At 37.5% G+C, this 16,745-nt stretch overlaps 1 protein-coding gene across 3 annotated transcripts in view; it reads right to left on the reverse strand.

Annotated features, from left to right (window-relative positions):
• The window catches only part of LPL (lipoprotein lipase), a 23,875-nt gene continuing 7,130 nt past the window's right edge, over window positions 1-16,745 (reverse strand). For 2 of the 3 annotated variants that reach the window (XM_078069535.1, XM_036106001.2), the window contains 7 exons: window positions 12,380-12,559; window positions 10,930-11,041; window positions 9,571-9,804; window positions 7,926-8,168; window positions 5,693-5,813; window positions 4,779-4,961; window positions 3,637-3,746 (listed from right to left, as the gene is read on the reverse strand). In XM_078069535.1, the coding sequence (XP_077925661.1) occupies window positions 3,638-3,746; window positions 4,779-4,961; window positions 5,693-5,813; window positions 7,926-8,168; window positions 9,571-9,804; window positions 10,930-11,041; window positions 12,380-12,550 (1,173 nt within the window). In that variant the 5' untranslated portion in view covers window positions 12,551-12,559 and the 3' untranslated portion in view covers window position 3,637. Of the gene's footprint in view, window positions 1,558-3,636; window positions 3,747-4,778; window positions 4,962-5,692; window positions 5,814-7,925; window positions 8,169-9,570; window positions 9,805-10,929; window positions 11,042-12,379; window positions 12,560-16,745 lie in introns of those variants that run through there. The other variant, XM_036106002.2, reaches the window with a different exon arrangement.

Here is a 16,745-nt window from a genome sequence, read left to right on the forward strand (position 1 = left end):
AAATCTCACAATATTTTATTTTTAGAGAAAATTCATTCCAAGTTGGCTGATATCAATCACAGCATTCATCCTACTTTGTATAGGTATAACCATATTTCTCAAATGAAGGGCTTAAGTTCTGGCACCTCTGGAATAATTTCTACTTCAATACATCCTAATACTGTATCTCTTGATTGTTTACTTTCCAAGCTATGCTGAATAATAAATGTACATGAGGGGCTTCGTATGTGAGTCATATGTTCAGATACCCACACATGTTCATAGTTTGGATTCCCAGCAATAGTCTTTGAGACATTTTACTTCTTTATCAATTTATATTAATATATAGAAGATCATTCTGAAAATATGATATCTAGTTTATAAATTACTGTTCACTCACTCTTGACTAGTTGTTAAAAATAACACCTCTCATGGCATTCATGTGGCTATGGCAATTGAGGATTCTTTTAATTGCCCACAGTGGTTTTAAGCACTGTTTATGGATATATAATTTTTCACCTCCTAACTTAGTAACAATGGCCCTTGTCTAAAATTTATAGAAGTTTGCGTGATGTAAAATTTGACCTTGAGTACATATTTTCTTACTAAAACCAGGAAAGAGACATGCTCAAAGTATGATTGAAGCATGACTGAGATAAACCTAAAATTGAACAGTGCCTATCAGATATTAAATGACCTCAAATTGATGAATATAACTTCAGAAATCTGATTAATGAAATTGTGGTATCATTTTCTTTCCCCATAGTTAAAATTATGCGTCAGTTGACAATAACAGGCTCATTTAAAACACCAACCTAGAAAGCACTGTTAAAATATAATCTTGAGACAAACGGCAGGTAGAGATTAAGCGATAAACTGTAAGCCTATTAAGATAGAATTGGTCTAAATTTTATATCTCTTTTAATTTGTAACTTAGCAATGATGCAACCAGCTGCAGGGAGGGTTTAAAGTTTCAGTGATTTATCAATTTCATTTTCTATTCCTCTCTCCAAGTCACTAGTCCCTGGTTAATTCCTGGGCAACACAGAACCCAATGGCAAGAGAAAAACCATTCCAAAAAAGTCAGGTGTTTTGACTAGTAAGTAAATGGGTCCAACTCATGCCACCAAAAAAAAAAAAATCATTTTCTATATTCAGACTTGGAGAAAACATTGAGAAGGTATCAGTCCAGAAAATGCAGACTTCCGATTAAAAAATGAGATTCTACTTAATTTTAGGCTATGGTTTAACTCACTAGATAAAGAAGGTGTATTATGTTACCATGAGCCAAAATGGTTCTTACTTCTTTCTCAAAGGACAAAACAGTGATTTTCAAATCTGCGATCTTTTAATGTTGGAAGATGTGCTATTTGGCCACTATATTCCTCAAATTGAATTAGCCACTTTTTTGGGTATTTAAGACTGTATCCTAAAATAACTAATTAATTATTAATTAGGGATTAATACTCAGGAAATTTCTCTTTGAAACACCCAAAGCACTGGGCATCTTTTGTAAAAGTTATTTCATTCTTCATAGAATTCACGTGCTGTTCTTCCTTCTGTAGATTTGCCCAGGTTCTGAGAAAAAGCAGAGGAAGGGCAATTTATTATTTGCTTAGTGTTTTACAACCCACCGCCTCCCACCTTCATGATGAAAAGGTTATCCAACTGGAAATTCAGAACAAAGGTTGTGAGTATATACCCAGGGGACATGAGGATAATGGATCAGATGTAGATAACGGCAGGCTTGTGGGAATGAAAGACACTCTAAGATCTACTTAGCCATGTCCCAATAAGGACTATCATTTTCAGAGGACTGAATCAAATGATTTCAAAGATGATATGATTTAAGAAGATTTCTTAATTCTAAAACTTGTCAAATGAAATGCCTGATTCTTTCTTTTCTTGTGATAGGAGTCTTCTAAAGAGTTATATCAGAAGATAAGAGACAGAGAACTTTTGATTAATTTAGTGACAGAAGAGAGAAACTGCAGAAGTAGTTATTAGTCTGAATCATAATTCCTAGATAAAGTTCAGATGTATAAAGAAAAACCACCTAAATATCTGTGGTCTCAGTAATCCTGTAATCAGACAAGGAATATATCAATAGACTTTCTCAGATAAATGATTGTGACTTATATAAATAATATGACCAGAAATACTTTTTAAAACAGCTGGAGATATTTCCTAATTTTTCAGGTTTTGTTTCTACATTCACATATAGTCAAAGTTATGGATGATTTGGGGAGAATGTATATGTACAAGTGTTTGTGTGTGTTTGTATGTGACATAAATGCATGTATAAAACTTCACAGAGGAGTTGCTTCTAAAAGTTAAAGCAAATGTGAAATTGTCTCAGATTTGTGATGAGGGAAAACAAAGCAATGAACCTCTAAGTAGAATAGTCCACTTAGATAAAAATTCAGTTATTCTGCCCGGCTCAGTACCATCAACTATTTTCCATTTTAAGTTTCTCTTGAGTACTCTTACATTAATGTTTTTAACCAAGTGGCTTCATCTTATTGTTCAAAGTGTATGTCATAATTCAATTTTTGTAAAAAATGAAAAAATATAAAAATGATATATGCATTGAAAAGGTCTGAAAGAATATAATGTTAATTCGGAGTTATTCCAGGGGGATAGAGTCACAGTGATTTTGTTTTGCCTATTTTTCCTGATTTATCCATAATCCATAATTATCCATGGATAAATTATAACATAAAATAGAAATTTAAAATAATAATAGAAATTCCACATAGGGTCTTTAATATGCTTTTCTGATTAGGCAATTCTTATTCTGTACTTTTGTCTATCAATGTAACTGAGAGAAGACAAACCAGAAGTAATTGTTTTTTCTATTTCTGGATGATGTTGTGACCAACCTTTCCCATGTTTCTTGTTTCCCTGGCTTGTATGACGTGATCTAAGCTTTTCCCTCTTATACTTGTAACCCATTAGTACTTGGTATCTGGCAGGGGAATGAGTAGACAAATGAAAGTGAGATAATGTGAGAATCCAGGAGGGCATGGAGAAGGTCACATGCTTAATCTCCACTTAGTATTGACACTCTGGAAAGATTTAGCTGACAGCTGCCATATGGATTAGACTTAAAGGTCAGTAGGAAAGAGCCAGGGGATTGTTTTCAGATGGAAAAGAAAACCATCTCCTAAATTCTAACTCCATTAGCTCCCCATCGTTGGGGATTTTGAGATGGATGCTTGGTGGCTGCCCCTTTCTGGCTCTCTGTCCTGGAGTCTGCTGCCACTTGGAGCACCAAGAAGTCCTATGTGCTGCAGCTGATGTTTTGCTCCCCTGGAGGGGCTAGGCCCACAGTCACAATGATGACTATTGTGTTGTATGCTCTGCACACAGGCTCTGTAAAGGTAGCAGGGATGCAGTACAGAAAAAAGCAGCAGTAAAGATTTTGTGGTAGTGCAAAAGGAAAATAAAAGAACAGAAAGAGAAAGAAAAAAGAGGAAGTACTGCCAAAAACAAATGGGCCAGGCCAATGCGTACATGGAAGGGCTAAGAAAGACCACCTGAAGATTCTAGCCACAAGAACCAGTGCAAGTCTTTAGTTATGGGACGAAAAGCAATGTATGAAGCAGCGTCCCTGAGTGCAAGCTCAGGATACCCGAGGATCTTTAGCCCATGATGCTCACCAGCCAGACTTTTTATTCAGAGACTTGTCATGGCATTTCACAAATACCACAGATGACTTTCCTTTCTGCAGATGAGACACTTTCTCCCTGGAACAGAAGATTACCCTGTAGAAGAAAATGGATGTGAACATGTCATATGGGAAAAGAGAAACAACCGAAAATATATGGTTTGGTCAGGGCTGTTTAAATCCTACCTGATCATTATGATTAATTATTTTGATATTTCCAATAACTGTTTAAAGTCAGGCCATTCTGGTCAGCAACACATCTGAACCAGAGAGTTATTTGAGGGCCTAACCCACTGTTCAACAATAGAGTTCACCAGTCTAGACAGGATATTGACAGCTTGGAGCAGCCTCAAAATCACAAAGCTTTCACCACGAGGTGATACAAGATCAACTTTACCACTTCCTTGTATCTGCATTAGGGAATTCACAAACCATTCTTCAACTGTCCTGTTAGAGAAACAAATACTCTGCATAGCCTCTCCATCCACAACCTGTTTTTTGTTTGTTTTTTGTTGTTGTTGTTTGTTTGTTTGTTTTGTTTGTTATCAAAGAAAATGACCAGAGAGAAAAAATTTATCAGTCCTAATTTAAAGAGTCATTTTTATTAACAATAATGGCACACTATAGTTTGCAAAATACCTATACATTTAGTAAAAAAGTTTTAAATCCTATGGGGCTCTCTATGCAATTAATTTATAGATATACGTGAGGTGGGGGTGGGGAGACAGGATGAGATTACCTTGGAATCTCATTCTTCTTGAAGAGGTTGATTTTAATCTTTGAGTGTCAAAGTAACATCTCTGAGATTCTTTCCATAACTGTTTTGTGCTTGCAAGAAACAGTGCTAAATGAGAAGCTGAGATCCTCAACTTAAAGTCTCAGCTCTCACTCAATAATTGTGATCAATTCAGGGCTTATATTTTCTTTCCATGAAATTCAGAAATACTATTACTTCCCTGGTACGATAATAAAAGAATACTCCTCCCCAAAATTATAGGTGTAATTATCTAGTTGATATAGTTTTAAAGAAAAAGCTTACTAAAGTTCCACCTGAATGTTGAAGGCTCCACTATCCCTAGGTAAGGACACAGTGAGTCTAACGTAAATGGAGAAAAATACATTTAATTACTTTTTTTGGGTCTCTCCTGCTTTTACTCTGATCTTCTCAAGAGCAAAGCCAGAGCTGCTCCACCAGTCTGACCAGCTGAAGTATGAATCACTCTTCCATTTGAGTTTCAACATTAGCAGCTCCCCAATATCCACCTCCGTGTAAATCAGAAAGGAGTAGGTCTTATTTGCAGAAACTTCAGGCCTGAAGAAAAAAATCAGCGTATTTGGTTAGTTGTGGAAACAAGTTTTTTGTTTTTTGGTCTTTTTTTTTTTCATTCTTCTTCCTCCCAAGACATAAATAGCTTTATTGTTTGGGAGATATTTTTAAAAATGCAAAAAATGTCCAGCAAAATACTCAAGATGAAGATCAATGGCATTTAGGGTATTTTAAAAGATATCTACACCCTTTTAATCTATTTTAACTTTTACACAAACAGTATGAACTATTTAATACAATTCTTAAGAAAAAAATCCATAAATCAATCATTCAGAGGCATTTATATTCATCTTCATATATCCCCTTTCAATCTATATTGCTATGTGAACATGTTTACTTTGTTAAAGTCATAGGATACCTAAAATTCTCTATTCTTTCTTTGTTTACTTCATATTTTACTTTCCATTTTTTGCCATGTTTTACCTGGTTTTCTATAATTATAGTTTTTAGAAACTAGATTGATTTTATTGACTTTAAACCACAATTCATTTAACCATTGCCTCAATGTTGGGTACTTATTTTGTTTCTAATCCATGCTATTATATGTACTAATGTAATGAGTATCTTTTGCCATAAAGCTTTTTTTAAAAAAATATGATGACTATTTCTTTTCCAAGTGTCCTACTCTTCTTCTGCTCTAAGGACCAATGGTTAGAGCAGGTAGCAGTGCCGGTGATAAGCCCACATGCTGGAGGAAATGTCATGTGGCTACTCACAGGGTAAAAGGGATGTTCTCACTCTCGGCCACAGTGCCATACAGAGAGATCTCGAAGGCCTGGTTGGTCTGTGTATCACTCTCAGTCCCAGAAAAATGTATCTTTACTTGGTAATGGAAGACTGTAGAGAGAAAATTGGAACAAATGTTGATCAGTTTTTATGGAAACACCACCGCCCCCAAATAAACAGGTAATTCAGAACCACAGAATTCTGAACCATTAAATAGGAAGTGTTCACACATGACTATCAGTGTGAAGGATTTCTTCATATCTGCACAGTGTTTGTTACTAGAAAATTCAGACCTTGAATTCCACTCCCTTTCAGGAAAGTGTGGTTGTAGTGGATAGGAGGAATCCAGGTGTGTATGAATCGTTAAGCAGTCCTGGAAAGTAGTCATCTTTGATGGGGCACAAGGGAGATCAAATCAAGAAGCCAAAATACCCATGATTCTTTCTCCAAGAACCCTACCCTTTCTTGGCCATCTTGTCCCCGAATATCTATATGGAACATATTTGGCATTTGTTAATGGGACACTGTATGTAACTGTTTCTTCATGTTTTATGGGTACGTCTGACTCCCTACCTATGTGTAAATTCCCTCATGTCAGAAGATCACGTTTATCCTCTTTATCCCCCCACCATCTAGCACAGAGCAGGTATTATAGCAAGCTCACAATCAAACTTATTCATTGAATCATCAGTGAGGCCATAAAGACTGCTAGTTCCTAATGTGTTCTGTATTAGGGAGAACCTCTGGAAGCAGATACTTGAACTTCTACATTTCCTCCCTGCTCTCCCCATCTCTACTAAAAACGCTGAGTAGGTGGGATGGGGGAGGTTAAGGAGATAGGAAAGGCAGCAGGCTTAACACACAGCTACTAGAGGTGAAGAGAAACAGAGTTTGGGGTTGAATGGAGCCCTTGCAGGCATCACCACAGACCAGAGCAGGGGAAGTTGAGACTGCCGAGGTACCCCCAAGAATAGTGATGGAACACTGCATAGCACTGAGCAGGACGCCTGGGGATGAGTCTTCAGAAGATTCCAGTCTCCTCTATACCTCGCACCCACTTTCTCATTCTGAAGAGTCAGGGAAACTAAGGGTTTCCTCATTGCTTAAAAGGTTTCCTTGAATTATTGTTGCTCCAAACCTTTGGGCCACCAAACACACCACTATAGAGGTTCTAACAAACCACCTTACAGATAGTTGCCTCCATCAGATACATTTTACCTTGGAAAACTATACTTCAATATCATCCCTTCCCTCGGACTTCCATCTGGACTCCACATAAGTTAGCTTTTCTGGTCTTAGTTCCTCTTGCCAGATTTCCTTGGTATCTCCTCTCTTGTTTCCCTTCAGTCCTTATAAATTTTGCTCTAAACAAGTTTGAAATTCAACTGGGTACAAATTCATGACAAAATGGAAATATCTTGAGGTTTGGTATATTCTTCCCTCCCAGGAATAGTTGAATTTTATTATTATTTTTTTTAATTTTATTTATTTATTTGACAGAGACAGAGATAGCGAGAGCAGGAACACAAGCAGCGGGAGTGGGAGAGGGAGAAGCAGGCTTCCCCTCGAGGAGGGAGCCCGATGTGGGACTCGATCCCAGGACCCTGGGATCATGACCTGAGCCGAAGGCAGATGCCCAACGACTGCGCCACCCAGGCACCCTAGTTGAATTTTAAAATACAGGTAATTTTTGCCTTCACTTAAAGCAAACTTTAGGAGTTGGCTAACTTTTTTCTATGAAGGGCGAGATAGCAAATAATTTAGGCTTTGTGGGCCATACAGTCTCTGTCCCAATTACTTAACTCTGCTGCAGTAGCACAAAAGCACTCTTAGTCAACAAAAAAATGAACGTGTGTGGCTGTATTCTAATAACACTTTCTTTACAAAAGCAGGTGGTGGGCTGGATTTGGCCCATGAGCCATAGTTTGCTTGCTGACCCTGGATAGATGGATGGATTCAAATTAGCTGGTACTAATGAGCCTGGTACTAATGGGCTGGCCCATGCTAGGGGTCACAGTTACAGAGGAGGGTGGCAAACAAGGCTGCTGCATAGGGTAGTGCAGGTTGTCACTGGGCCTTACTGGCAATGGGAAGTGAGGGTTCAGGGTGTAGTAACATCATTTCGCTACCTCTGTTGGTGATGGACAGACTCAGTACATGTGATGCAATGAACATGATAAAAATCAAATTGATTTTCCTTATTCACAACATTCTCCAGCCTACCTTTGTACGGCATCTGAGAGCGCGTCTTCAGGTACATTTTGCTGCTTCTTTTGGCTCTGACCTTATTGATCTCATAGCCCAAGTTGTTGCAACGGTTCTTTCTGCAACTCAGGCAGAGCCCTTTTTCAAAGGCTTCCTTTGAGTTGCACCGGTAGGCCTTACTTGGATTTTCTTCATTCAGCAGAGAGTCAATAAAGAGATGAATGGAACGCTCATGGGAACACTTTACTAGCTGGTCCACATCTGGGGAAAAAGAGGCACAAAGAAAATTCAACTCCATGAGTGTTCACAATGAGTGTTTCATTGTGTATGTCTAAACTAGTTTAGGTGTGGTGTCAGAACAAAATTACCTAAGGATCTAGTCCTATGACTGACTGAGTGTAAGCCCTATTTAAGGAAGTATTTTTGGTGGCAGTTTTTCATCTCTTTCTGAGTGTCAAAACTGCAAATTTTCAGAGAACTTTTGCCTTTTCTGCTATCTTATATTTGTATGTTTATGAAGATACAGTAAGAGACATTCAAGGTAGAAGTTGATTTCCCCCAGTTTATCATATCCTTCTCTTATATTGAAAACATAAAATATTTCTACGTGTTACTAGAAACAACATCATAAAAGGCAGAATTGTTAAGTGAATAGTATTTTATCATAGATACTATGTATAATTGGAGGTTGTCTCACCACTAATAATTTTTACATCAAATTAATCACAGAAATAATTAGCAATGTAATAAAAGTGTATCTCTTACCATAAGATTTTATAACTATTGAAAATAGTAACATTAAGCTATAATTTCTATAACATGTGTACAAAAGACCTGAGCATATTGACTACAGGTAGGTCCCATTGCTCACAAAGGATGAAAAGATCACTTAAAACAAATTATAAATTTAACACAAACAAGATTACTGAAGTAAACATTAAGATAATATTAAATTATATTTTTTTTCTTTAAATTTTGGAATATTCATTATTAGAGAACGGTGATTTATTTTTTCTTTTAAGATTTATTTATTTATTTTAGAGAGAGAAGAAGAGAGAGAATGCATGTGCATGAGTGAGGGGAGGGGCAGAGTGAAAGAATCTTCTAGCAGACTCCCCACTGAGGGCAGAGTACCACTCGGGGCTGGATCTCATGACCCATGAGATCACGACCTGAGCCGAAACCAAGAGTCAGACGCTTAACAGACTGAGCTCCCCAGGTGCTCCTGATTTGTTTCTAATTTGTACATCTCTTTAAAAGGCTGACAAAAGAAATTTGGACTAATTAACAATAACTCTTATGGTTTCACAACCATATTCAAAGTATAACAACATGTGGCCCAATATCACTTTATGCTGTTATTATCCAATGCAGTGGAGTTTTCTTGTGTAGGTCTCGCCTTTCTCTTCTTTTATTTCTGGAAGCTCAGTACGCGGTGTAGTCTACAATATAATACATAAAAGAAAAAAATGTCTGTCTGTCTGACCAAAGGAAGTACTAAGGCTGTAATGGTGATTGTGCTGAATATGATAGCTTCTTCAGAAACATTTCGTGGCTAAATGTGTATATTAAAACTACATACTTGTGGGGAATAGGTAGGAGACTGGATCAATAAGAATTAAGTGTGAAAATTACATTTAATTAACTTCTAAATCATATTTACCTCCAAGGCCTCTCTCTGCAATCACACGGATAGCTTCCCCAATGTTACATCCTGGTTGAAAAGTGCCTCCATTAGGATAAATGTCAACATGTCCTACTGGTTTCTGGATTCCAATACTTCGGCCAGGCGACCCTCTGGTGAATGTGTGTAAGACGTCTACAAAATCTGCATCATCGGGAGAAAGGCGACTTGGAGCTTCTGCATATTCAAAGTTAGGTCCAGCTGGATCTAGGCCTTAATACAAAAAAAATAAAGGCCTCACAGATTTTAAATTCCCATTCATTTTGGCCTCCATTAGTGTCACCTTAGCATTCAATTGTTCATCATTTGAATGTAACTGGCAGCCACATAGGTTCTTATTAGCTCCTTATTCTGTAGTGATTGGATTCTTTTTTTTTTTTTTAACATCTAATGTATTATTTGTTTCATGGGTACAGGTCTGTGATTCATCAGTCTTACACAATTCACAGTGCTCACCATAGCACATATCCTCCCCAATGTCTATCACCCAGCCACCCCTTCCCTCCCACCCCCCTCCACTCCAGCAAACTCCAGTTTGTTTCCTGAGATTAAGAGTCTCTTATGTTTTGTCTCCCTATCTGGTTTCGTCTTGTTTCATTTTTCCCTCCCTTCCCCTATGACCCTCTGCCTTGTTTATCAAATTCCACGTATCAGTGAGATCATATGATAATTGTCTTTCTCCGATGGACTTATTTTGCTTAGCATAATACCCTCTAGTTCCAGTAGTGATTGAATTCTGAAATTACTGAGAGTATTAAAAGTAGGCCTAGCTCCTCTGAAAGGAATCTGAGTCTCTTGAACTAGCCATTAAATAGCAATTTTCATTCAGGACAAGTAGATCTCCTTTTGTAAATTATTTTTGAACCTGGTGAGAAGGCCTTTAAACAATGGTGGGTTCTTTCTTTTTCTCTAGGCGTGCCAAATCATCCATTGCCTTTGCCCTGGTTGACTGTCTTCCTTTTTACAACTAGCCTCTGGTGTTGGTCCTTTTTCATTTTTCCCAGCACTGATGTGAGAGGTGACATACATGCAATATACCACCAAAGCACAGAGCAGAGGGAGGAGGGGAATGAGCTTCCCAGAGACTCCATTTGGCTCTCTGTGCTTAACTCTGCTCTATTTCTCTTCTGACAGTAGGTGGTAAGCCCTGGAGAGCAAGGGCCCGTATTCTATCCTACTCCAGGAAAAAAAAAGCCCTCCCATGACATAATCAAATGGCTGGGCGAACACAGAGGAACACCACACAAATATGGGTATTTGACAAACATTCTGATTCTCTTTCAGAATGACAGGCATCTCAACTCTTCTGTGATAAGACTCCTGGCACTGCTTTCTTACCAGTAATTCTGTTGACCTTCTTATTGGTCAGACTTCCTGCAATGCCAGCAGCATGGGCTCCAAGACTATATCCCAAGAGATGGACATTGTCCAGAGGATAGTGAAATTCCTCCTTTGGAAGAGAAAAAGAAAAAGGGCTTCTTACAGTTCTGTACAAAAGATCAAAGCTAAAAGGAAAAAAAGTGAATATAAGTATTGTTTTTGAAATACAGGCAATGCTGAAAATTAACTCTACTTATTTTAATTTTGTGCTCTAGATCAAACACTCTAGTGTTGAGATTTTTCTCTTTCTTTAAAAACATATTTAATTAGAAAGTTTTCCCATCCATCTGAAACTGAAGTGTATGGAAATCTGAATTTCCATATATCTGAAAACATATGTATGCATGTACATGTACATGTGTAGCTATATATTTATATGTAGATATATGTATATATGTGTGCATCTATATGTGGATAAACTATATGTAAATACACACACATATATTAAATATATATTTAACCTTAACCCATTATTGCCTACTCTAAATACCCTACATCACTTTATTCTTTAAGGTTAGCCAGAAAACTGACTTAAAACCAGAAAATATTACAGGGAGAATGAACCACATACACATATGGTCCAGTCTTTTTATTCAACAGATGAGAAGCCTGAGGCCCAGGCAGGCGATCTGATTTGCCCAGGTTCACTTTCCTGATGAGCAAAAGAGTCAAGAAAAGAACTTTTATCTTTTAATGGTCAGTCCAATAAACAGATTATTTTTCTACCTCCAAGTATCTGGCTTAAATAATTTGGCCCTGTCAGAGTATTAACTTTCTTTCAGCCAACCCCAAGATACTTTTCAAAGGTAATTTTCAGAGGATGACATCAGAGAATAAAGTAGATAAAAGTGGAAGCTAAATCAGAACTCCTGACCCGTAGCCACCTCATAGTCTACAGACCTTGCCTGCCATTTTCTTCCTAGCTCAAATCTATCAGTCCCCTAACTCTCAATAAAAATCTGGATCTTTAATCTACACTAAGGAATGGGTATTATTAATCTTTTCCTGAAAAAGATTGGTATTCTAATGGGTCAAAGACAGGATAATATTTCCATGTGCCAGCCAAGTGGTAGAGAAGGATTTGGCTGAACATGACATCTTCCCTCTGCCTTGAAATAACAAGCTTTTGTCTGCTCGGCCTACTTAGTTCTTGGTCTCACCAGATCTATTCACTATGAGAATATCAAAGGATAGGGCAGGGCAGGATTATGCCTTGACTTTACAGTTTTATCATTCTTATCATAATGCTGCTTTCTGGCTAAAAAAAAATGCCTGTGCTTATTCTGAAGATTTGAATTGCCCCAGAAAATATTTATATTTATGTGAAAAGGAATAAAGACCAGCCTTTTGTTCAGCACTAGCGAAGGGATCAGTTTTGGACATATAAGCCTTCTTCCCCCAGTCTTACCGCCATCCAGTTGATGAACTTGGCCACATCTTTTCCCACCAGCTTGGTGTACCCGGCAGACACTGGATAATGCTGCTGGGCCCGTGACAGCCAGTCCACCACAATGACATTGGAGTCCGGTTCCCTCTTGTACAGGGCAGCCACAAGTTTTGGCACCCAACTCTCATACATTCCTGTCACCTGAAGAGGATGATACAAGCTTTCCTAAAATACCCACCTGCAACTTGTTATAGATATGTCAGCCTAATACACCTACATTAAATGGAAAGAAAACAAACAAACCTGAAAGGAAGCCCATTGGCTCAGAAAAAATCAAACCATGCAAAAGAATATTCAGAGACTTGTGCCTGCTTCTCCTGAGGAAAATTTGAGTATGCCAAAGAAGGAATGTGTTGAGCTGAGGAATGGCAGATTAAGTTTACACCACCAATTTTTAAAAACTTGTTTTATAAATTTTGTAAAACCAATAATTTATATAAAAGATCAATCTGAATAAGTTAAAATTCTGCAGGAGATTTATATACTATTTCAAAATAAATTTAATTACTTCCAATTAGGCTAATAAATTTTTCCCAACCGCATTATTTTTTTTTTTTTAAGATTTTATTTATTTATTTGAGAGAGAGAGAGAGAGAAAGCACATGAGAGGGGGGAGGGTCAGAGGGAGAAGCAGACTCCCTGCCGAGCAGGGAGCCCGATGCGGGACTCGATCCCGGGACTCCGGGATCATGACCTGAGCCGAAGGCAGTCGCTTAACCAACTGAGCCACCCAGGTGCCCCAACCGTATTATTTTGGAGGATGTGAATGCACTTTTTTCTTCTTATAGAGAGTCATTTATATAAAACATTTGAAGTGCTAATGAAAAAAATAGTTTCAAACATACTAATCCTAACAGAAGGTAAATTCATTTAGCAATCTCTTTGTTAATACATAAGCAAGTGATCAGCTTCAGCTTAGATTTTTTTATAATTCTCTCAAATTCTTAATTATCAGAGTGGAAATTAATGAGGCTTACTAGCCACAATTACCAATTATTAGATTGGCCCTGTTTGGAGATAAGGAGACTTCCGAATGTAAGTCTTTGCTTCTTATTTTAAAAAGGCTCCCAAATTCAAAGTCAAAAGAACTATAAGAGTTCTCGGGTTAACTCTATTTATGTAAAATTTTAATTTAAGTTTTCAGAGAGGACATTGGACACCTTTGCAAAGATGCAGACTTTAAAATAATGGAAACACACTTGAAAACTGCAGACTGTAAAATTGTGCACCATCTTGCCATGAACTTGAACAGAGCAGTAACCTGATTCAAATTCCCAAATCTCCCCACCCCTATCATGACCTGAGAGAAAATCATGTTGTAGCCACAGTAAAGGTTACTTAAATATGTACTCAACAAACAAGGTTCTGAAATATATGTTTAAAGTAGCTTTTCAGGGGAGACCTATAAAACCTATATTCTTCTTAGATTAATTCCGGTAACAAAAATAGGAGTCATGAATTCTTAAACCAAGGGACTTCATTTGGAACTTTGATCTTATATAGTGGATTCTTTCAGATTTATGCTTCCATTTTATTTAGTTTATTTTCTGGACTAAAACTATCAAAACATGAGATCTCACTTCACTCCTGACACTAAGAACTGTACAATTTTTCACCTCATTGCTGTACTCTGTGGTAGGAAAAAGCAAGCCTGAAACTCGGGAGATTTTGGTTTCAGTCCCAGCTCTTCCAATAATTACTTCTATGAATGTAGGCACTGTTTTAACCTTTTAGGCCACCTATAAAACAAAGGGGTTGGGTTCAGATGATCTTGAAGTTACCTGCCACCTCATAAATGTCTTCTTGTAACCATTCTGACTCCCAATCTGCTTGCAGTAATTTAATACCAGCTCTAAAGCTATTGCCATTTCAAGTATGAAGAGAAAAAAAGAAAAGGTATAAAGGTGATGTTAGTCCATCAGAAACTCATTTAAATCTTCTTTGAACCTGTCTCAGCAAGAGGCTGCTTTAAAAAGTCTAAGTGCAGCCTGGGTCATTGAGGGAACAAGTCAGAACACCTACCTAGCCCAAAACCCCGATGAATTGGTCCTGTCTCCCCTTCTCCTCTCTTAGATGTTGGGGTTTGCCACACTTTGCAACGGCCTTTCAAGAGAGGATGATGTCAATTCTTCAGAATGCAATGTTACCCACTCCTTTTAGCCAGGCATGAGGACCTCCTACTACAAAGAGAACTCTGTACTTAACACTTTGGTCTATGAAACCTAAGCAGGTGGCAAAGCTCCAGGACAGCTGTGTCTCAACTGCCTTCTGGAATGTGCTCTATGCATACTACACGCTAAGCATTCTTTTGAATTTTCCATGGCAAAGCTGCAAAACTTCTACATTTCTCTTTGTCCTATGACCTTGAGTTGCTAAAGAGTTTACCTCAGATAAGGGAAAAAATCTCGTTTGCTCTAAACCCCTATTACAAGTTTTTCTGCACTATCAATGTTTCCAAGTTAGGCAATCTGTCAAAGAGTAAGTAACCCAACTTACTCCTACAGTGACTGATACTTTTATTAACTGCCTAAAAACTATTCCAATCCTTCCTTTTTTAATTCAACTTAAAATACTGCTATAAGTAGCCCTAAACAATAAAGGAGTGGAAAATCCAAGTACTCACCTTCTTTAACTCTAAAAGGGTATTATTTACTAGGGTTTTTTTCTGAGGTTCCTAAAATCAGCACAAATTTTTAAAATCTTTGATTCCCAGACACACAGCTGAACTGAAGCCCTTCTGGCCACTCATTCCAGGTGGTCCAACTGAACCAGCCAGGCATTCCCCTGAGATAAGCTGAGATCAGTTACCCAGTATGGCTGGATTCGTTACTGCATAGACCAACCAGCTCTTTATGTTGAAATTCAGTTCCACAGCCAGTGGCCTAGCCTCTGAGCTCGGGCTCTCAAAATGTCAGGACACACAATGTGAAGAATATGGTGGGCTTAGTGGGCAGGAGGACCAATGATAGAAATTGGCACTATCTGCTGGTACTGGATTTGTCATGTCATCTTTGCATGAGAAGGAACTATGCTTTTGCAAAATTCCTAAAGCATCAAGTTCTCTTAGGGATAAGATTGAGATGTCTGAGATATTCAATTTATTCTGTCATAAAAAATGTTTATTAAGCTTACTATACTTTTTTGAAAAGTATTTGAAGTTCTATATACAACCAAAATGTCTCTAAAACTACCAATGATTGCTTCTTCTTATTTAAATCTCTTAAAATGTAAAAACATCTGTTAAGAATTTGAATATGTATTTTTATCATAAGATATGTAATTTATTATGTTAATTCTAGTAAATAGATTTTTAAAAAATAAACATCCACGTAAATTCTGTTAGTAGTTGCCTTCACCTCTGTAAAAGTTACAGCAATTGTCCAGGACTGTTAATAAGAAAGGCACTTAAGTTACACAGGAAAAGAAATCTAGACTAGAAGTCTATCAATCATTCTCTAATTCATCTCGTTAGAATTTATTTAGTATCTATTACTTTATTCACAAGCTCTGACATAATGGCAGGACTATTTCTCTCTAACCTCCCACTTTATAGAAGTCCTTTTTACATAACAAAATGAAATCTGCTCACTAGGGTTTGAAAATATTAACAACCAACTGAAGTAGCTAAGAACTGCACCATGGAAAGTGACTGGCATATTTAGAAGCAACTACTTTAATCATATTCTTTATTTTTGTATTTTTTTTCTTTTTTAAACGTTTTTATTTAACTTTCAGTTAGTTAACACACAGTTTCACATGTAAAATTTAGTGATTCAACACTTCCATACAACATCTGGTGCTTATCACAACAAGTGCACTCCTTACTCCTCCTCACCTATTTGTATTCTTTAAAAGTAAAAGTAAATGTAACCACAGTTTTCACCTTTTCTAATCATTTTGCATGACACTTCCCTGGCTACCCCTCTTTCATCTCTAGAAAAGTTCCCTAAAGTTTACAACTGGAGAATTTGGGAAGTAGAGTCTAACCTCTTTGTCTTACACATCAGTCAATTGAGGCCTGGACATGAGAAGTAGCATCAATCACATCACAGAGCTGGAGAATGGCAAAGCCAGAACCAGAATCAATATCTCCTCACTCCACTCCAACCCTCTCCTCTCTCTGACAGCTTCTCCCTTAGGAAAGGACATTTGGTGATGTGCTGCATGAATCAGGATCATGCCAGGTTTCCACTGGTTTCCTAAAATGATAACCTACATTCTGCTCTGTAGTTGAGCAAAGCCTTATTTTCCCACCTCACAAGAATGGCTGGTTTGAGGGTATCAACTAGGTACCATGGTAAAATGAAAGATGGCACTACCTGGGGGA

Source organism: Halichoerus grypus, chromosome 3, assembly GCF_964656455.1.
Source record: "Halichoerus grypus chromosome 3, mHalGry1.hap1.1, whole genome shotgun sequence".
NCBI classification, from domain to species: Eukaryota; Metazoa; Chordata; class Mammalia; order Carnivora; family Phocidae; genus Halichoerus; species Halichoerus grypus.